Source organism: Myzus persicae, unplaced genomic scaffold, assembly GCF_001856785.1.
Source record: "Myzus persicae strain clone G006 unplaced genomic scaffold, MPER_G0061.0, whole genome shotgun sequence".
In the NCBI taxonomy this organism is placed as follows: Eukaryota; Metazoa; Arthropoda; class Insecta; order Hemiptera; family Aphididae; genus Myzus; species Myzus persicae.
Genome location: NW_019101091.1, coordinates 62957 through 85308, shown reverse-complemented (window position 1 = coordinate 85308; position 22352 = coordinate 62957). Strand labels below are relative to the sequence as shown.

Below are 22352 nucleotides of genomic sequence, written 5' to 3'. Positions count from 1 at the left end.
ACCTAAAAAAATATTATGTTAGGTTATATGAGATTTATTCACATTGTATTATACATAATTGCTGTTTTAGATTTTTATAATAATATTTTAGTTTCAAGTTGAATTTTAACATATTATGCAAGTGAAGCTATTACATTTTTTGTTGCCCCATAAAAATATTTTCCTATGACAAAGAACTAATATCTGCCTTTAGTAGGTTTCAAGTGTACGAACCTTCAAGGGTGTGCGCAGACATTTTTCAAGGAGCAGGGAAATGTTTTAATTTTTCAATTTTTTGTTTCACTATACGATTAGTGATGAACTGACTAAGTATTGTTTGTGACATATTTTCTTTCAATTACTTAGACAGGGAACATAAAAATTATTTTTGAACTATATGTAGATAGTGTAGTTAGTTGAAACTTAGTACTGTATTAACAGTTATACCTAACGGTATAGTTAGGGAGATACATACAATAATATTATGATAGGTATACCTAAAGAAATATAACGAGTAATGACACTTGTAACTTTATGCATATACTATTATGAGCAGAGTCTGTCAGTCTTGGGTGGTGAGAGGTTGAAACTTTCTTAACTCCGTGTAATAGGTACATGCAAATTTTAAAATATAATAATTTATGATAATTATTAAGAGTGAATATTATAAAAGTTAAAAAATATTTATTTATTTTAATTCACCAATGTTACAGAAATACAGAATCATGGGTTTCTACAAGAATTTTATAATTTATCAAAAATAAAATATTGTTATCAAACCCTCCATTGAATTTGTATGGGTTCAGTTTTAATACAAGTTCCTTATGTTTTATCAATAATTAAGGAATATTAGCTAATAGCTAAATAATAGCCATTTATTTAGTTAACTGATTTCAAATGTACAAACATAAGTTGCGTTTGTGTCTTGGTCGATTGTCGTTATATATTTTGATTTAAGATTTATAAAAAACATCCGAATGAGATATTTGCATCTTGTCCATGATTTTATTTAAAAGTTTCTGGTACACTTATTTGTTCCTGTGAATAACATAAAATGATTTATCTTCAAATATGTTATACCCATAATTTGATACTCGAGAAATGCTTCAATATTAAGATACAATGGACTTTATTTGAGGATGCAAATATTTAACAGAATTTAAAATAAATGAGGCTGTTTCTAAAGTAAAATTAGTATCAACTATTAAGGGTATAGTCCATAGTGAAACTTGCACTATATCATTATATCTTATATATTATTTTAACAAATGCATATTACATAGAAAATAATTTATAACCAAGAAGCATTATTTCTTTCAATAGCCTACACTTATTAGCCATCAGTTATTATTAAATATCTACTTCTTATTTACCTAAATCTTAACTGTTTAGTCATGTAGTTTTCAACTTGAACACTGAAAAAAATTTAAGCCGAACCATGAAGATACATTCTAACTTACCACATACACAACTAACTTCATTAGCCAAGAGAACCCAACCAAGATTTGTTGTTATACATACATTTATTAAGACGCTACACCTGCATTTGTTGTCTTCATCTTACAAGTATGTATTATAACAATTTTAAGCTCACCATTCACATTTAGCTTCAATACTTTAAAAATGAGACTGAATTGAGCTATTATGAAATTTACTGGTGAGAAAATTATCAGTATATAATTCAGTTTTTAAGCAAGTTATTAAGCATTTATTGAGCATTATTAAATTGTGCTAGTTTATAAACTCAAAAAATTTAATTATCATAGAAAACTGACACACAGATAATGTTCTTGCCATAAGTTTCTTAATAGCTTGATTCACTCTAATTTTTAAACTAACAAAGCTAAACGTGAACCGCAGAGAGTAAATTTGCCATGTAAGACAGACAACAAATGCAAATGTGACACCCTCTTATCACGTACAAGCAGTTTTAAAAGAAATTAAATTTTATTTATGGGGTAATAAGACATATTATGACTATAAGACTAATGTTCAGTTTAAATGCATTTTATTTTTAAAAATTTTAAAACATTTCTTTTTCCACTTAGAAAATTTATATCATAAATAAGTGTTTTGAACATGATCCTCGTTTGTTTGCTGTATCTGTGTGAGCCTCATAATACAAATTTTTATGTCTTGCACCCAAAACTTCTTTAATTTTCTTTCTGAAATTTACGTAAAACCATATTTATAACAACATATTAATGTAAATGTCAATAATAATAAACTAAAAATTCAAATGAAACTTAGATTTTTTCAAGGTATTGACAAGACATGTAACAAGATATTTTATCATCCATTTCTAAACCAGAAAATGTATTAAACTTACAAATTTTGAATTGGAACCAAATTTTAATTTTTACTTGATTCATACACTTAAATTTGAAGAGCTTATAAATCAGATTACTCATTGATTTTTTGTTAGTATTTAAAAAAACTTTTAGACTAAGACAACTTTATTATTGGTTTTACAATGATTTTCTTATAAGAAAAAATAAAGCTTTAATCTTTAACTATGAAAATGGTTTCTAGTAGCAAATTAGATCTATTAATACTTTGGTTACTTTGAGGTTAAAATTAGATAATGCTTACTTTTTAAGTACTGATCGAAATAATAAGAAAGTGAATTAAGTTAATAAAAAACCAGTTATTGACAAAAAAACATTTATTTTATTTTACCTCTTTTAGATAATATGATATAAATTAAAAACATTCTTGTTCTTTCTGTGTTATTTACACATTTGAATTTTTTTTGATTTATGTTTATATTATTGTCTATGCTTCTCATTTTAATACTAAAGGATTTACAATTTAACTCAAATATCTTCACTAGTTTTTAATACAAGAAATTTTTAAAAAAAGTTAGCTTAAAGCCACAAAAACTCACGAGCCTCAATAATAACCACAAAACTTTGAAAATATATTCTATTATTTAAATATTACATTAATATTTGAAAATGCTCAAAATTCACTTTAAAATATTGCCAAAAACAAACGAAAAAACACAGATAACGTTCTTACATTTAAGTGCGATAATAGGTTAATTCACTATAATATCTAAACCAACAGCATAAAATTGGAACTGCTCGAAGTTCATTTTGATATATTATGCATTAGTAAAACGGAGACATCACTTGGAGTTACGTCGTCTTCTTACTAAACAATTAGTAGATAATTGCCAAATTATTTTTGTAACATACCCAATAGCTATAATGTTATTCCCATTCTTTTTAGATGCATTGTTTGTCCATACTGATATTTTAGTTCCTAGGCTATGTACACTAACTATAGCGCCATTAATTTCAGAACTCTCATACACTTCACCAACTATACTCATCATCTAAAAGTAAAAATATTAATACATTTAATTGATTTAATTTCATTAATAAGAAAAAAATTGTAGTCCTCACTATTTGTCTCCAATATTCATCAACAAGAGTGCATTTTTTTACTGGGGGTAACTGTAATAACCAACGCCCACCAGCACTATTTTTTGCATCATCCCAATTAGGTTTGATTCCATACTTAAAATAGCTGTAATGACTATGCTTTGCAAGTTGACTTGGACTTTTAATGTGATTGAACACGCTAAAATGTTTATGACTAGTATTAGTGTAAGTATTTTTGTTTAAAACAAAAATTTGTTTTTAAACTAATATACATCATAAAACATAAAATAAATCTCTACTTAGTTCCAAAATAAAATGATGGCACTTTATAAGTGTACCTATAATTCATGAACTTATTATTTATAAACAGTATTAATCTTAATTTTTTTTTTTATTAATAAAGAAAACTTACCACCAAAAATCTTCAACTGTATCAAAACTAGACATTTTATGTAAATTTTCTTCCCAATATTGACTCTTTTTTTCATAGAACCAAAGTGTCCATTTATTAGCTAAATAATGTTTATCATCTAATCGCATTATTGCAATAGCTTCTTCAGTTTCATTCAGTTCTTTATTTGCAACTTTTGGTGATTTGCCTGACTGATGAACAGGCTCTTTCTAAATCAATATAACATATTTAAATAATAAAAGTAATTATAAATAATACAAATTAAATTGTAGTGAGCAATCCCAAAGACTCACTCATTATAAGACATAGAAGTTAGTGTGCAATTGTGAGAAAAATTTCTAAAAATGTACCTAATTATTTAAAATGTCTAATAATAAATGACACTGTTACTAGAAGGTTGTGCATTAGGTGCCCCTCACTCACTTTCAGTGGTGCCGAGTGCCAAAGTAGTTTAATTCAGGGCAACAAGTAAAATAATGCTACTCACCAAATACCCCTAAAAAAATTTAAGTAGTTTTGGGCCTAAGCCCTTTTCTTACAACACCCTTTTAATTGTTCTAATGCAATATTTATTTTCTATGTTGTTGGCACTAAAGATAGAACAGATTCATTAATCTACATTCTGCCTAAATCTTCATTGATAGAATTACATGAGTAGTAGACATTAATGAGATATACAAATTATAACATATACCATGTGTTCAACACCACTGCTCACATTCTTCCAAGTTTTATGGATATATTGATTTTAATAGTTAGAGAGTTATGTTTTAGATTAACTATCTATTGTCAAAATGTATTCCATTTTAATTAATTTTAAAAACATTGGAATTTTGAGATAGTCATTTAAGTTTATATTATATCCATAATATGTAAAATAGATCAATTAATTAATAATTTTGAACAAATTTACATGTTTAAATTACAACCACAACTTTAACCAAAACCACACAGTATAATTAAAAATAATGCCTAAAAGTAAAATTATATTTACTTTAGTACATGTATTTATTATACTCTAAAATATATTTATTTTTATAACTAAGTATAAGTAAAATATTTAAATAGTTATAACCCTTATGGCAGTACAATAAACACAAAATTCAGTTTATAAATTATTTCAATATATAATTGCATCATATAAACTAATACCTAGGTGGCTAGGTATACCTTTAAGCTTTAGTATGTGTACAAACTAAACATTTAATTCTTATATTAAGCAGCACTTAAGGTTAAATATATTGCTTCCACTGATGGGTGCATAAAGTTAATAATCAGTGAAACTTACCTATATAGTAACTACTTAATATTGGAATAATGATAAATATTTAATATTATTAATATCAGGCCACAATACGTTATTGCTAGAACTTATGAATAAAAGTAGAGCATCAAGCATTTTTCAGAAGATAGAAGTCATAGTTTTAGGCTGACTTATTCACGCAAACATCTAATGTACCTAATACTAATGATCGTTGTGGACTTTTTCACAGACACATTGCCACACTTAGCCATTTCCTGTCTTAGAGCTTAAATAAGTATGTAGCTTCTAACTATTTTATGTTTAATTAAGAACTTAATCTAATTCGGTTTTATTATAAATTAACATACCTAGTGTTCAGTTTATAACAAACAAATATAACTTTTGCACAAACAACTAAAAGTTGTAATGAACGTGATACGTCGGTTAATCAATTACATATAATGTGAACCAGCTCGATAGGTATCCCGCACAGAGATTACTACAATGGTCAATACATAGGTCCATTTTGGCCTTAAAATCGTATAGCTAAAAGATATCAAGTTTGTAAAAAAAGTATTTCTTACCTCAGCCATATTCCGTATTTTTCCGTTACACTGTGAATTTTGAAATTAAAATACAAACGTGCTAATTGTCAAGTATAAACATACAATACAATTGATGACACGCTACGGAAGCCACTGGTTGTCCGGTAGGTACTGAAAAACGTCAACAAAACTACGGGAATGCGTTCTGGAAATACCTAAATAACGTTTAACACTTAAACCTATTTGTGTAAATTGCATCGCCAGTCGCCACTCGCCAGCCGCCGACCGATAGACCTACCTATATAGTACCTATAAGCCCCAAGGATAAACATAAACCACGATATTATATTATAAACAATACAGATAACAGATAATATAAAATAATGCTAAATTATATCAGGTTGGTGTTCGTATTCCGTGTAAACCGTGTGGTTAACAAGTTGCCACAGCGTACCAATAAATTAGTCGTAATTGTTGAAAATATTCAACTTGACATTCCGTCATGGCCAAATAACTGTTATTCAGGTCGTGTAACTATAACATACGACTGCGAATTGTACACCAAGGGTTAACTGTTATCTGTAGATATTTAAACATGACTAGTGAAATCGACCTTTACCTAAAAAATAATATACTTTGTATAATTTGGTGGATTTATTGTATTATGACGTTGTCGATTCGACGATTTTTGAGTGTACCAATTAATTCTACCACTCCACGAGTGTTGCACACTTCCGCCGGTTTTTATTGAATCGAACAATTTTTGACCCATTAACGGAGAAATAGAGCTGGCAATAAATTATTACAGTAGGTACGTACCTACGAGCACACAAAATCGACGGTACTGAAAGTGCATACGGGCAGCTGTCGGGGACATTAAACTGAATACGAAGACAAGTACTCCACCAGCAGCCGCGGATCCAAGGGGGGGGGGACGCTCTCCCCAAAACCCTAAAAATAGGATTGTACTATGTAGTATGTACATAAATAATATATTGAGTTTTTTGATTATTTTCGGAGTTCATTACAACCATCGACTATAGAATATTTTTAAAATTACGAAGATAAAATAAAATCATTTTATATTTATTGCGTAGTGACTACAGCGTCCATATTACTGTATATTCGATCGCCGTCGATGATAAACAATTTTCGAAGTATCTACTTAATGGTTTTAATTAATACTTCTTATAATTAAATCATGAAAATCGAGTATGTTTAATAAATCAATAGCAATGTGTATAATAGTCGTATAGACGTATACCTAGCTCAAAGCTTTATCAGTTAGGTACTGACTTACTGTGTTGATGGTCGTCTACTCGTCTACGATAATTATTTCCTGAGAAAAATACATAATAGGTACAGGTAGTTTCACTGAAATAGACGAAACTCAAAAAAAATATCATTATTATTGTTTAGTTTTAAATTAATATAATTATCGATGTGTCTTGTCGTAGTCGTCCGTCACTGTCATATCCGGGTAAAAAGAACATTATAAAATACCTAAATAATAATTAAAACAAATAACAATGAAAACCGACAGTCAATCGATAATCGTGGCACATCATCCGATTTTTGTATAGTGGTACCTATTTGACATTTGTGCATTTAGCATTGCATTAGTGGGTCATGTCTCGTGTGTACAGTTTGTAGTGTGCAGGACTAGACGTACTCTGTTTGTGATTTTACGAGTCACGTAACACGTAAGCATACTGCATTACTACGTACTGTTGTACTCAATACTTTGTGTTGACAGTTGTCGTTAATAAAACTGATTTCAGTTTTTTTTCCGTTCTTTTTGTTGCTGTTACGTATTATATACGACTCGGGCAGCTTATAGCCGTAAGCATAAAGACGATTTTGCGCCCCCTCCGTGAGCTATTTCTGGATCCGCACAAGTGCACCAGACACCTGCAGTTCACTGAATATTGGTCAAATGTACGGCGTAGATAGTATTAGACAAGATGTCACTATGTCTGATGTCATATCAATACATGTCGTGGTCAAATCGAATATATTTTTGTACTCAATGCAAAAAGTATACGTCATAAGTATCAAAAACGCTATTAATTTCTGAACACTACACCGTGATAGTGTATATCATAGTGTAATTAGTGTCATCTTATGGTAATGATATAATATGGTGTAAACAATATGATATTTGTATTCAATTTTTCTTGTGTTGTGTTCGATATAATGAAAGAAATTACAGTCTTTCTTGTAACGTAACTTTGTATCATTTCTACTAAACTTTTGGAAAGGTTTTGATATATTTTGTTACTGTACGTACCTACCATAGTACCATTATAATATTGTAGGCTGTGAGGCAATGGTGTCTTTTCTATGTTTCGTATTTTCAGTATAGCCAGTGCAGATGTAGTCTTTGGTACCCATATAGGTAGTTAACTTAAAAAAGACTCTTGTAACGTTATAGTTACTGACGCCCGGCATATGTATATAGGTCGCCAACCTAGGACCCGTAAAACACCGTACTGGTGAAGGAGGCCGTAGGATTTTTCTTAAAACTAAGTGGAAGGAATGAAAAAAGAAAACGAACGATGCTTAATTACTTATAGGGGAAATTTATTGTGGGCGTGGAGAAAGCTCGACCTGGCGTAAAACTCCATCATAATAAATTTAACACAAAAAGATATAATAAATAAGTAAAGGTTTTTTGAAAATATCGATAATAATAATAATAATACAGATTAGGTATTCACAGTCTGCGAACATACCACGCAACAACAGAAAAGAAAAAGGGCCGGCCAAGGCATACATATATTAAGTACAAAATGGTACATTACCCAATGAAGAGGTATACGCGCCTACGCAGCGTTTCCCTGCACCTCTTGCCCGTCGGTGAAGCTCACCGCGGGAGGGACCTCTGGTGGTACTACTCCATTTTATAATTGTTGCGTACAAAAATTATAACAAAAACAAATAGTTAAGCACCCGGTAATGGCCAAAAGTGTCTTAGCCGGCGTACATTGGACAACTAAAACTATATAATATATTAGGTAATCATAATACCAAGTGTCTGGGAAGCCATACACACTACAGTGGTGGGAGCACTGTCCGAAGTCCGCGCGTACACACCGCGGTGCAGCGAGAACACAACACCGGGCAAGTAGACCGCGACATCGGTGCGGGGTTCCGGTAAGATTGTCGAGGTGCATTATGACGTTGCGTTACACTCTCTATTTCAGTTACAGTAATAGTAACATGGTTATCGAGAAAAATAACAGACATGATGGAAAAATGTATCAAATCTTTTTTTAAATTTGAATAAACTTTTCCTTGTCTATACGCTAAGAGGACATCATACCCGTGTGTGTTGTCTCCGTCTTACAAATGCGAACATAGCAAACCGTACTCTCAGCAGATCGCGTTTAGCTCTGTTAGCGTAAAAATTAAAGCGAGTTGACCTCGTATAAAATTTGAAGGTAAAATTATTATTTAGACGGCCTCATGAGCTTTTTATTAATTTTAATTTTGAAGCGAGTTAAAATTATCCTAATGTGTGTAAACAGTTTACAATTTTAAAATACTTCTAACTCCCTTCAAAATTAAAATATAATAAAAAACTGATAAAGTCGTCTAAATAATAATCTTACCTTTAAATGTTATTAGAGGTCAATTCACTCTAATTTTTAGACTAACGGAGCTAAACGTGATCTGTTGAGCGTACAATTTGCTATGTTACACACTTGTACGACGGAGACAACACATACGGGTATGACGTTCTCTCAATTGTTTTTGAAAAACAATGAAATAAAAAAATAATTTGACGAGAATTCGTGATTTTCCGATTGAATATATCGTTCCGTAAAAAATTAAACTTCAGACGTTCATAAAAACATTTTGTGGAAGTACCTAAGCTTAATTTTTATCAACTTCATTTATAACAACTAAATACTAATGAGGGTCCTTGAATTAAGTTATCATTTTCATCGATAATTATTGATCATTTCACATGTCTATAACGACTATAACTCAAAACAATTAAAAATATTTTGAAAATTGTACCATGTATACGATAAATGCTAATTTATAAATATTTTGTGTTAGTGACCAAATTATCGATTTATAATATTATATGCTTGGACTCAATAACCGATTAAATTTAAGTATGTTTTTATTTATATATGTTTATAGTGGTTCTCAACATGAGCGATATCGGCCCCTGCGGATGGCAGTGAACTTGTATTTTGGCAGCGATCATATTTTGGGTGGTTGGGGTATGTCTTTACATTAAAACTGCACTGAAATACGGGTACTATGCACTTAACGACGCACCATTACATATATGTTATTTATTTTTTTAATCAATAAATGTCTTACGGGTAAATAGATAATTTCGGTGGAATCTATGCATACACCGGCTTCATGGTTGTAGACCTAAAGCCGTAGCCCATTATTTACATATGCATCTTATTATCATATACCTACCTATGTCCTACACTTATTATATAAAGTTGAAGGTAAACTCTATGATGATTATCGTCACACAAAATGTTGGGTTATAAGCTGATATCAGTCGCTTATTCTCTGGTCTGTGGACTATCATTGAGAAACTTGGATCTATTACTCGGTAAAAAACTTGAAAATTTCGGTGGAGTACGATTGCGCGCGGTGCCGGAATAACAAATAATCATGCTTTTGCCTATTCAAAAGCGTACGATTGCGCATGAAATTGGACGCGACGTTGCCAAATTATTATTTAAATATAAAATAATTATTATTATAAAAAAAAACAAATTTTTGACTAGCCCAGTGATATCTTCTAAATTTAATTTTTAGGTCAAAAAATTCAAAAAAAAAAAAAACAATTGGTACACGATTGAAAATCATCAATTTCGATACAAAATCACATTATATACAAATAATAATTTGGTTAAATCATATCTCGTTAAATCCATAACAAAAAAAATGTTATAATAAAATAATATTAATCTGAAAATTGATTTTGATTAATTATTTCGAAAAATATTCATATTGATTCAACTTACTTTGCGCCACCAAGCTTGTCCCTAGTGAAAATGTCAAGTTTTAATTTTGACATACGGAAAAACTTCTTTTGTTGTTTCAATAGCACCAATTTCAAAATCAATGTGTAATATTTCAATTTTAAAAAGTAGTGATTGCTTTTCAGATATTTACCGTGCACCTATAATCTGTGTATTTGGCAACAATGCTTAGAAGTAAAAATAATTTAGCACGCGCAATCGTACGCCTAAAAAGGTAACGCTGATAAGGACCGCGCGCAATCGTATTGCAGCCGAAAATTTAATGCAAGGTTTTATACCTACTATTGCTTACCGAACCTTATATAGTAATGACATATTGTATGCAGTGTCACCTAATGATCAAATGTAGATTTTAAAATAATGGAGCATATCGACATATCGTCCTCACAATAAAACAATTTCCTCACAATTTTTTTTTTAAATTCAGATTTTGAAGACACTATTTACCACCAAAATAACTGAGTTAAAACTTACTGTAAAATAATCTAGAATCACTTCTGCTTCGATTTTTGAGGGTTTAATGAAGAGGTGCGTATATTGAAGGATTTGGGTTTTATGTACGATTTTTTTAAATCAAAATTAAAGTTTAAATTTTAAGATAAAAAATGATTATACGTAAGTCGTCAGCCAATATGATTAACATTTTTATATTATTTTCAAAGGTTAGTGAGGGAGTATAAAAAAAATTTTTTTAATTGCAATAAAATTGCCTATACAAAAATCCTTTAAAGCTAAATGTTTATGTAAAAAATATGCACAATGAAATACAGTGTGTTCACTATTTTATTGCAATTTATAGTAAAAACAGCTTCTATATCCTAATATTATACTAGAAATAAACAAAATATTCATTTCAAAAATGTAATTATTAAATAAATAATAAATATTCAGAATTATAGAATACATACGTTTTTCCAGGACCATGGACTTATACGTTGGCGAGGATAGGAAACTGGAAAAAGGAAAATAATACAGTTGCCGGGGTGCGGGGAGCTTGGCCTCAAAATATGCCACGAGTACAATTTTTCACTTAGTACCTAGTACCTACCCTATCAAATTAGTACACGGCTAATGTCACGTAGCGCTATCTACCTTGGAAATATTACTACTCTGCATAATATACATTTATATTATTATTTGTAAAATATAAACATAGATACCTACCTAAAAAAAACAAACTTTTAATAATATGTAATAAACCGTAAAATTTACGGCGTAAATTGATATTGTAAAATATGTGTAAAGGAAATTTTATTCTATAGGGTTTTTGATTTATTTGCACCTGGTTGTACAATGAATGGCAATATTGTCCCACCCACCACCTCTCCATAATCACTTGGCGACAACTCCGCAGTCCATGACATTGATAAAAGCATACCAATGCTCATTTACTATTTAGTCGTTTCCAGTTTTCTCCATCTAGTCTGTTTTGCCGTGCGCTATGTTGTTACTTATTGACTGATGATTCGATATTATAATATTATTTTCATAATCAGTATTGCATATTATAATACTTTGTATTTTTGTAGTTATATTGATAGATACATTTAGATTGTTGTCTGTCGATATCCTCCGTTAGCGGTATACCTACATAACGACTATAATAATAATAATATATTATTATTTTTACGAAGCGGAATACCGAATAGACTACCTGACACCTGTTAACGTTTTAATTTTTCGGACGCCAGCAGTACATAAGTAGTTTCTTTTTGTTGTTCGTGGCCCGTCTTCAATATGTCTGATACGATATCCACTTCCAACCCAAATCTTTATCCTGATGATCGATTAGGACCTTTCCCGAGATCTTTGGCACCTGAAAGATTGGTCTGTAAGTAAAATATATATTTATATTATTATTATTTTAACACAAGACTACAATTTAATATGCATCTAAATTTCTTGAAAGTAAAAAATAACCCACTACTGATTCCATTTAGATCCAGAATTTGAAATGGCAACAAACCTCGACAAAAATGACTCCGCAGCAATGATGGTAATTTGACTTTCATTATTATTATTTTTTTCATTTGATTTCTTTTTGCATGATAGACGGTAAGTATTGAACTTAGTTAATGTTATGCAAAGTGGTGAAAAAGTTATGTAGTTGTTCAAATTTTAATAGTGTTCACATTTGTATGACAACTACAATTTGGTACTATATTATCTAACCATATATATTATACAACCCTACATTCTATGCCATTATTTCCAGAGATTTCATATGTGTTTCAAACTCTCCACAAACTAGTGATTAATTATTGTTTACCTTCTATGTAATATTACTTCCTAATACAAACTAATTATAAGACTAATATCATTGACTTTAAATACTTAAGTTGTTCTTACAATATTCGGTTAAAGTAAACAGACACTATTAACCGCCAGAATTTTGCGGGCAATAAAATCTGTTATGGACCGGTTAGTGTTAACCTACGCATAACTGGACATTATAAGAACAATCCCTAAGTCCATAATCAATGCTTATATTATTTTAGTTAGTGTTTCCTATTTCTCATGTTCACTGTGTAAAATATCTGCAATTGGCGTAATTTAATATAATTCACTATTTTTGCTAAAATACTAAATGACTAACATTATTGGTGTCATGTTCCTTGTATTCAATATAATATAACTTGGTCCATGTTTCAATTAAAATATAAGTTATGTCTTATGTGCTAGCATCTCCTATGGGTATAATTTCATATGTTTATCCAAATTGTACTATTTAAAATTTTCCCATTTTTCATCATAGGGACATTTATAAGTATATACCTACTTATAAATTTGAAACACAATTAACGTAGTTATTTAAAAATAGTTACTTATGATGCAACATGTAAATGTGTTTTAATTAATTGAGTTACCATATACCTATTTAAGAATATTAATAATTAATTCATCCAATCTTCAGTAATAGTAAAACTTAAGAATTGGTATAATATAATATTTAAAAAATGTTGAGTTGAAAATTGTTTATAATTTATTGAGTATATTTTTTAGAAATTGGTGGATGAACTTCATGAAGGTGCTGGACTGTTACTTTTTTTAGGTCTAGAATTAATACCTGAGGAAATTCTTACAATTCGTTTAAATACTTCAGAATATGGTATTGTAAGACAACATATCAATTCCGAAACACTGTATTTGGGAGTTTGCTACAAAATGTAAATCATATTATAAATTAGTTATTTACTTATACATAACAATTTAATATTATAATTTCTATTAGCAACGAAAGAAATAACCGTACATTTGGAACAATTGGTATCATTTGTAAAAATTTGGCGTTTTTTACATTAAGAGTTATGGGCTATCGGCGATTTGAAATTGTAAAAGTCAATCATCATAGGTAACTAATATTTGTGTATTATTTAAAAATATTAAACTTCATATATTAAGTAGTGTGTTTACAACCACAGTTAAAGGTGTTACTAAGCATCTTATTTTTTGTATATATATTAGTATTATATATTTTAATAACAATATTTAAATACTATAATAGATTTGAAAATAAATTTCACTTACTAACTTGAGTAATTCCTAAAATTATATCACCAGTTAGAAGTAACCAATACAGTTAACCCAAAAATATTTTATAGCTAAAGGATATTATTAGTACATGATCTAGCTAAAAAGGTTATAGTTGAAAAACATTTAAAGACTAACATCAATGTAACTAAATAAAAAAAAATGGTGATTGAGATAATGAAATTGTTGATTTTTACTTATTTAATATTTATCTGAAAATAAGAAAGAATTTATCTATATTTTGGTCAAAGAATAAATAAATAATGCCGCAGACTGGCAGAGGCTTATCTGAGTAGAACTTAACATAACTCTAAATCAATTGAGAAGTGTGAAGGAATTCATTTTTATTTGGGTTGGATTATAAATTTGATGATTTAATGCAATTATAATTTTTTTTTCGTAGACTTGGTCAAACAATGGCGTTCGCTCAAATCAAAATCATAAAGGATATTACATTAACTAATCCATACAACAATCTGCACTTACATCCAAGTATAAGTGTTTTGGGATCTGGTAAAATGTAATACATTTACACAATATTGAATAAAATATAAATAATGTTTAGTTAACATATTATTATAATGTATTATTAAATTTCTATATGTTTTTGTAAGGCGCAGTAACAGAGATGCTTGGCAAACTCAGTGGCCACCTTGGGTTTATAAGCAGTTTGATGTTCATGAATTGGCATCTTGCATTTTCAAGAAAGTTAAAATGTTGCGTAAGGCTAAATTGTTAAATGTGTTACAATCCATATAGTATACTAGTTGTTGTACCTCTTATATTAAATTTTAGATTTTAAAATTATTTATTTATTTTACTTTGAAGTAAACAATATGCATTGAATATTGAAGTATTGAATCATCTTGCTTGTAAATTACATGGGAGCGGGTGATCTACTTTTGTGAAATAATTGTTTGAACAAATTTACAATTGATATTCAAGCACTTTTATTTATTATATTTTAAAGGTGAAAATGTAATAATATCATCTGATCCAGAAATCTTGTCATTCCAATTAACAAGAATTGGTTTATTCAATGATATAGAAGTAAACAAATTGCTTAGTATTACATCAACAAACCTACGACTTCAACGTGAACTACAGTATTTGAATAAAATTGTAAGATATTTTGGAAATTAAAGTAACTATGATGACTTATTATTGTTTTATTCTAGAAAATAGTGGAAAAATACGTATGTGCTAGAATTGGTTGTGGAGTTCCAATTTGCAATAAGAACAATGTGTTTGCAATGTATCCTGCTCCACCACAGGGTAGTTATCAAAACTGTAGGTGGAAAAATAGCACTCATAGCATGATTACAGTAACGGATTTAGTAGATGGTTCAAACATATTGAAGTTGGAAAAAAAGTCATTTGAATGCCACTGTTTTCCTGGGTATAGAAAAGTTACTAATTTTTTGTTATTATTCTTTACAGTAATAATAGATAACTTAATTTTTTGCAGGTATAAGAGTACGAGCATCTTTTGCCTTAAATGTAATAGTCATTTGGGCTGGAGATTTGTGATAGACTGTAATGTGTCACTAACACCAACAGTATTCTATGGATTATATGAAACTGCTCTAAAAACACATATTTCCTCAAGTGTAGGTAGGTTAGTTTTATCAGACGATGTACCATTTTCTTCACGCGGTCAAATACATAATTCAAGTGGTTCAACATTGCTAATTCTTGGAGGTTTTCCAATGAGGTCTTAAGAAATCTTTTAAATTTTCTGTATTTGATATTTTGATTTTTTTTATACAAGTACAAGTATGTAACTCAACCATAAATATATATTATATTTTTTCTCATACATACATTTAAATACATACTTAATTCAAGAATTTTAGTTTGTAAAAGTGTAATTAAGTTACATATGTATTTAGGTAGTTTTAAATTAATATTTTATTATTTATGTCAATATGATAGCTAATAGCATATTATATTATTAAACGTTAGTAAAAAGCACATACTATTATTATAATTAGTAAAAACTTTTGAAAAATTAGAAAACTAATAAAATTAATATTTTTTCTATAAACAACATAATTTAATATTCATCGTTTAAAGGTTTTTTATTGCCAATTTTTTGATTTATGGTTTCATCTGATTTTATGTGATTGTACCTATTTCCTATAAAAAATATTTAACTAAAGTTCTTCTTAAAATTATTGGTAATAGTAAAATTTAAAACCATGTCAAAACATTTTAAAATTATTATAATATATTGTTATAAACTTATGAACATATATATATATTGTATTATATAGTAGGTAAATTGCACAATAAACAGAACTATTATAACAAGCTATTCCTGTCTGTTTGAAATGATGTATCATGTAGTAAGTCGGTCACATACCAACATGTAATTATGCAAGTAGGTACCAACTAAAATATTACTGATAATAAACTAAAAAATACAGTGGAATACCTTGAGTTACATACCTACCTTTTAATTTCGATGAACTCCCATTACAAGCACTGTAATGCCATCGCTATTAAGTGCGACTCCAAATGCCAGAGATCACACCAAACTCAATTGAAACTGACGGCAAGACTTCAATCCCGCCAAGACATTAAACTGGAGTCTGGCATTGACGGTGAAAACAAAAAAGGTCCCCAGAGCCATCATTGAAAAAAAATTCCGATCGGTTCTTCAAGCCTGCGAGCAATGCTAACTTAGCTGTAGCCTAACCCCAAAAGAGGGACAAGAGGGACCCTTCTCCCACCAAAAAAAATCTAGGACATACAATTTTAAAATGCTATATTGTAAATGTGTACAGTTAGTGTTTTTTAATTCTGAGCCCAATCTGTGGTTTTAGGAAAAAAATTAACTTAACGTGACAACAAAATTAAATAACTTATAAATGACTTCATGACAGAAAAAAATTAACACGTTAGGTTACAATGCCTAGCCTTGATTTTCAAAATATCATGAAAACTCATGACGATAAGTATTCGATTATCAGTGTCAACTGCCAAGTATAGATTAAGTTTTATATGTGAACATTTCTATAGTTATTTTTTAGTTCTATATGCAAGTTGATTACAATCAGAAACGTGCAAGAAAATAACGAAGGAAGGACAGAAACTGTCATTTTTTAAGATAGGTTATATAAAACGATCTTTCTAGTTTTTTGATAAATATATTTATATTACACAAGTGTTATTACATCTTCTGGAACAGGTATCTACTGCTAGTATGTTAGGAGCGTTGACTAAACGGGATTGACCATTTATCTCAGTTCACGACGATGTACTTAAGTGTACTAAATGTTATCGGTACCTTTTTGAATGGCCGTTTCGTAAGTACCTATTTGTTAAGTTCAGTCTCTTTGGTTTCTTTTTTTAAAATTACACATCGCCAATAATGAATGAGCCAAGTTTGAATAGTAAATGCATGAATGCACGATGCAGTTTCTACTTTTTAGTATCTGTTTTTTTTTTCGCAACAACGATAACATTTTATATGTATGTGATTATATACATTTATTATTTATCATTTGATTTTATAAATTGGAAAATTTAATTTCGGTAAGATTCTGACTTCTGAGTATTATTAGAACACCCAAAAAGATGAAATTTCAATGATTAGTCAAAATGCAGCTACGACCCATGGATATTAAGTCATATTATATTACATTGTACCAATACATATTTTACATACCATTGATCTGAACCGTGTAATGATTAAACTCACGAATATAATAATATATGACCCTGAGAATTCTCGAAACATCTGGAGGAAGATTGGTACCGTTATTATTTTAATATTTGTATGGGTTTTTGAAATGTATTTCATAGGTATACATAAAATACAGGTAAATATTTGTATAATAAAAATAAATAAATAAATATAAATCAACCAATTTTGTACATCTAAATCTAATAAAATCACATTTTTATTTTAATATATAATAGGTATTAGTAGGTACCTATAATATACTTAGTAGATTAAATTCATTTTTGTCGAAAAAATTGCATATGAAAATGTAATTATGTGCATAAAATATAATAGTATACGTAGTCTAAAAGTTTCAACTATCCACGAATAGAATTTTTAAATTACTGTAAAATAACTAAAATCGTTATTCTTGGTTAAAACCTTAAAACATGTAATGTTGTTCAAATTTGAACTAAAAATAACTATAAAAAATGATGTAAATGAATTTTTAAGAATATTTTGATTACCTACATGATCAACTATTGACGGGTAATATTGTTTTAAATTTTCAATCTTTAGCTATAAAAATTGAATATTTTATAAATTGTTAACTATAGAATAATTTGGGTGTTCTGAATTTAAAAAATGTTGTCAAAATTGGAACTTTATTTGAAAAAAAAAAAAATCGTGACTATGTGTTTTCAATATTTTTGAATTGCTATTGTGAAAATATATACGTTTTATTTGATTTTAAGCCTTTTCTAACAAATTAATGAATATTTTATTGACGTTTATAGAAAAAAAAACTAAAAAAAATTGAAAGTTGAAAATGTCTGTTTTATAACTACCAATGTTGTTAAAGTTAAGACTTTCAATGCTCATAAAAATTAAATTTGACTCTCCAGTTAACGACATTAATTTAAAAAAACTGATAATAATCGAGAATTCCATACGTCTATTGATAAGTGGCTCAATATAAGTCAAAATATTTTGAAAATGTTGTTTGTATAAAAAATGCTATCATAAACATTCAGTGAAAATATCAGGTATCAACGGTAATTTTTCTTACAGTTACATCAAAAACCAAAATTGATTTTGTCGAAAATCATTTTTGTGTAAAAATTCCCGTTTTATCTTAATTTTTTTTATGCTCTTTTGAAAACTACTAGGAATTTTAAATTTTGACCTTCCAAATGCACCAACTATAGATTCATTTTTAAACTGAAAAAGATATCGAAGTTGAAAATCGAAGACTTATTTCAAATACCTACTTATAGGTATAGTGTACACAGGTGCTCACATTTTTTTTTAAAAACACATTATTTTGTTATTTATAAATTAAATTCTGAATTTTCTTAAAGAAGCAAAGACATTTTTAGTATTTGCTCATCATCAAAAAGTAACTACCTAATATGTGATGTCTTAGACTCTCAAAGAACAATGAAACTTAGTGAGTAAAACCACATAATATGATACAATATGTTAATGCTTTATGTTTAGACATTTAATTTTTATTGTTTTTCACTAGTTGGGGGCTTAGTTACATTTGAATTAATGGTAAGAGACTAAAACATCATCAGAAGAAAGAAAATGTGTGTGTGTGTGTGTGTGTGTGTGTGTGTGTGTGTGTGTGTGTGTGTGTGTGAAGTGAAGATATTGAGACACTACGCTGTTCGTACAGCTCCAAACGGTCGTCTTGAACCTTCGGGAAGGTCGCCAACCACGAGCCGAGACTTTGTTAAGGGGCCTACTAGTGCATTTTTTAAGGGTCAATATTTAGATAATTTTTGTTTATGCCTCCCATGCCATTAGTGTTAGTCGTTCATGGTAATTAGTGTGAGTGCGATTGTATGAAGGTACCGGGCTATCTACCCACGGACATACGTCAACAGTACAGCACGTAAAAAATAAAAAGTATGATTTTTCGGGTTATGTGCAGGCCCCTTAAGTTGGAATATCTTGGATTTTTTTACCGAGGAATGAGAGAAAAAAGGAAATAAATAATTGTATGCATTGGTTAAACGGGAGGTAATTTTATTGTTGTAAGTTAGGGCCGAGAAAGCGAACGGCATAAAACTCAGACTGAAATAATAATAGGTGGGAAATGACATAACACAAATACACGCATAAACCATATAAGCCATAAAAACATGGTTTATTTGATGAAACAATGGTAATAAGTGACCACAATAATTGGGTGACAATGATAATAATAATAATAATTTTTAAGACAATCTCGCAAGAGGACACCATCGTTCGAAGACGTCCAGGTAGGTATGCACATTACGCATAGTCATAAAAATGTTTTGATTATTACTCACAAACCCGCTGGATCTATTTATTCAAAACATGATAATATACATAAAAAAAAAAAACACCACCATCGTCCACCGATTCTGTACACTCGACCGCCGGGGTCGCGGTTCATGGGTGGTGCCTACTAGCCTACTCCATGATCATGGACATCACGCACACTTAAATAAAAGTATATACAATTCGGGGACTGGTTGTTCTGGGTGACCAAGACCAACTGACCGGGAAAAAGACGAGAGTAAGTCCCCTTGGTGTTTTCTGTATCATAGTATTACCATGGATCGTGGTGGTCATGGCAGCGGCCATAGGGATAGCGGCCTAGAGCTTCTCCTGATTCTCGGTGGCGTAATTGAATTTAGGTAAATTTAAGTTTTACCCGTATAATATTATTAATTTGTATTAGACGTCACAATACGTATTTGTGTATTACCTACTCTAACTGCTGCAAGGCTTCTTGTGCTCGATGATTCGTATCAGTCGAATCTCGTTGTAAGAAGAAATAATCACAACATTGAAATGTAAAACTAATAAAAAAAAAAAAATCAATTTCCAGATATTATCACAATCTGAAGACCGAGCTCATCGTATAAGTCAATCGAAAACAATGAAACAATGATTTTGGCAAAAGGTACGTCATGTAGTAACTGCAATTTTAAGGATGACAGCACCACAGTTACTGAGAGTACCTTTATAAGTTGGTTACATTTTATGTCGTGCATTGTAATTTGTTATATTATTTATGTTTCGTTAGTGGCTGTTCATAATAAGAACTGATCTACTAAATCAAACCAAATTAATATTTTCGATTTCTTAAATGACGATATACCTAATTGTTGGATACAAAATCATTATTTCGACTTGCACCCACGATAACGCCACGACCGAGCTGGCCGCCGCCCGACGTCTTCTGTCGTAATTCGAGTATTCGACCGTGTGCCGAAGCAGGTCCACGATCCGGTGTCCAGTCGCCGCGACATCGCCATTTTGTTGTACCTATTGTTACGAACTTGCACTCGTCCGAGTCGATCGCCGTCAAGCGCCGTGCCGTGCTCGCGATCGTTGTTGTTTCGGTTCGCTTGCCAAAATACGGTTCGTTGGCTTTCCTCGTGCCGTCGCCGCCCGTTCTACGCAAAGCGAGCACGCGGCCGCGATCGTTCGCGTTCGGATTTTCTTCTATTGCATGTGCCGTCGCCCGTCCGTTTTTCTACGCTGCAGCGCGACCTTTGTAAAGCACCCCCCCCCCCCATTTTCGCTATTCGCGTCTTGTTCGCCCGCGACGTCGTTTTCGCCGTGCGAAGTTACTAAAGGCCACAACACCATTGGGGTTGTCGTTTGTGCCGCGACAACGGACGCCCGCGCTTTTAACGGTCCGCGTCGTCGAGCTCGCGATCGTTACAGCCGTCCGAGCACAATAAGTCGCTGTTCGGCGTTGTTGATCTCAGAGAAGTTGCCGCAACCTCTTCCCAACGCTTGCCAGTACCAGTCAATCTACACTCCGTAGTCAACGACAACATCGGGTAGTACACGCGATTTATTTTTATATTAAACTATTCGTCGCTATATGTGGCGCGTTGTTTGTACGATTGATGAATTATAATTATTTTATTGTGGTTTTTCGCCTATCGATTTGTGATCGGGCGTAATTTTACTAACCCTAGTTCCTAAGATCACTTATTTGCAGAAACGACGTAATACATTTTTGATCCATTATCACTATACTTAAAATCAGAGTCGTTTTACACTTTTTGTTGGGGTAATCTCACATCCATCATCGCTACCCTCCTCTGCATACAGTCCACTTTTCCCTGAAGGCTGAAGATTACAGGAACAACAAAAAAGACGGTCAGACACACGACGGGTTTCGTGTCGGCCGCGGTTCGCGCGCGCGCACACACACGTACCACGTACGCCGTCGTGCCGGATTTACTTGTGCAGCCGCAATCGCACAATAATGATGAACTATATGAGAAAGATTTAACATTATTGAATGAACTTGAAAAATCGCAATGTTTGCTTCATGCTAATCATTGCACATTCACGCAAGCGTTAAGTTATTTGTAATCAATAAATGATAATTTTTTTTATTAATTTTAGTATATTATTATATTATATATTTATTAAATTGTTAAAAGTATCAACTTACCTATATAAGGAGATTTTATCACTAAATGTTTAATATGTATGTATACCTACCATAAATGTACCTGCTTACCATGTGAAAAAAATGATCATGTTAAAATATA

The 22352-nt window shown here is 30.5% G+C and overlaps 2 protein-coding genes across 3 annotated transcripts; one reads left to right on the top strand and one right to left on the bottom strand.

Moving 5' to 3' along the window:
* Window positions 1–1967: 1967 nt before the first annotated feature.
* On the bottom strand, window positions 1968–6428 carry LOC111027707 (eukaryotic translation initiation factor 4E-1A-like). Of its 2 annotated transcripts, none has more exons than XM_022306123.1 (6): window positions 6267–6428; window positions 5608–6187; window positions 3781–3989; window positions 3390–3582; window positions 3180–3319; window positions 1968–2144 (listed from the first exon to the last, which is right to left on the bottom strand). In XM_022306123.1, the coding sequence occupies exons 2-6, from the start codon at window positions 5614–5616 to the stop codon at window positions 2033–2035; spliced, it is 663 nt and encodes a 220-aa protein (XP_022161815.1). In that variant the 5' UTR covers window positions 5617–6187; window positions 6267–6428; the 3' UTR covers window positions 1968–2032. The 2 variants fall into 2 exon arrangements, with proteins under 2 accessions (XP_022161815.1, XP_022161816.1); XM_022306124.1 differs by having other exon boundaries at window positions 1971–2144; window positions 3390–3567; window positions 6267–6425.
* A 5540-nt stretch (window positions 6429–11968) lies between these two features.
* On the top strand, window positions 11969–16082 carry LOC111027696 (protein cereblon-like). Its single transcript, XM_022306113.1, has 9 exons — window positions 11969–12426; window positions 12536–12591; window positions 13599–13762; window positions 13828–13947; window positions 14530–14646; window positions 14741–14847; window positions 15097–15248; window positions 15305–15525; window positions 15595–16082. Exons 1-9 carry the CDS (start codon window positions 12333–12335, stop codon window positions 15845–15847), a joined length of 1284 nt encoding a protein of 427 aa, XP_022161805.1. The 5' UTR covers window positions 11969–12332; the 3' UTR covers window positions 15848–16082.
* Window positions 16083–22352: the final 6270 nt, after the last annotated feature.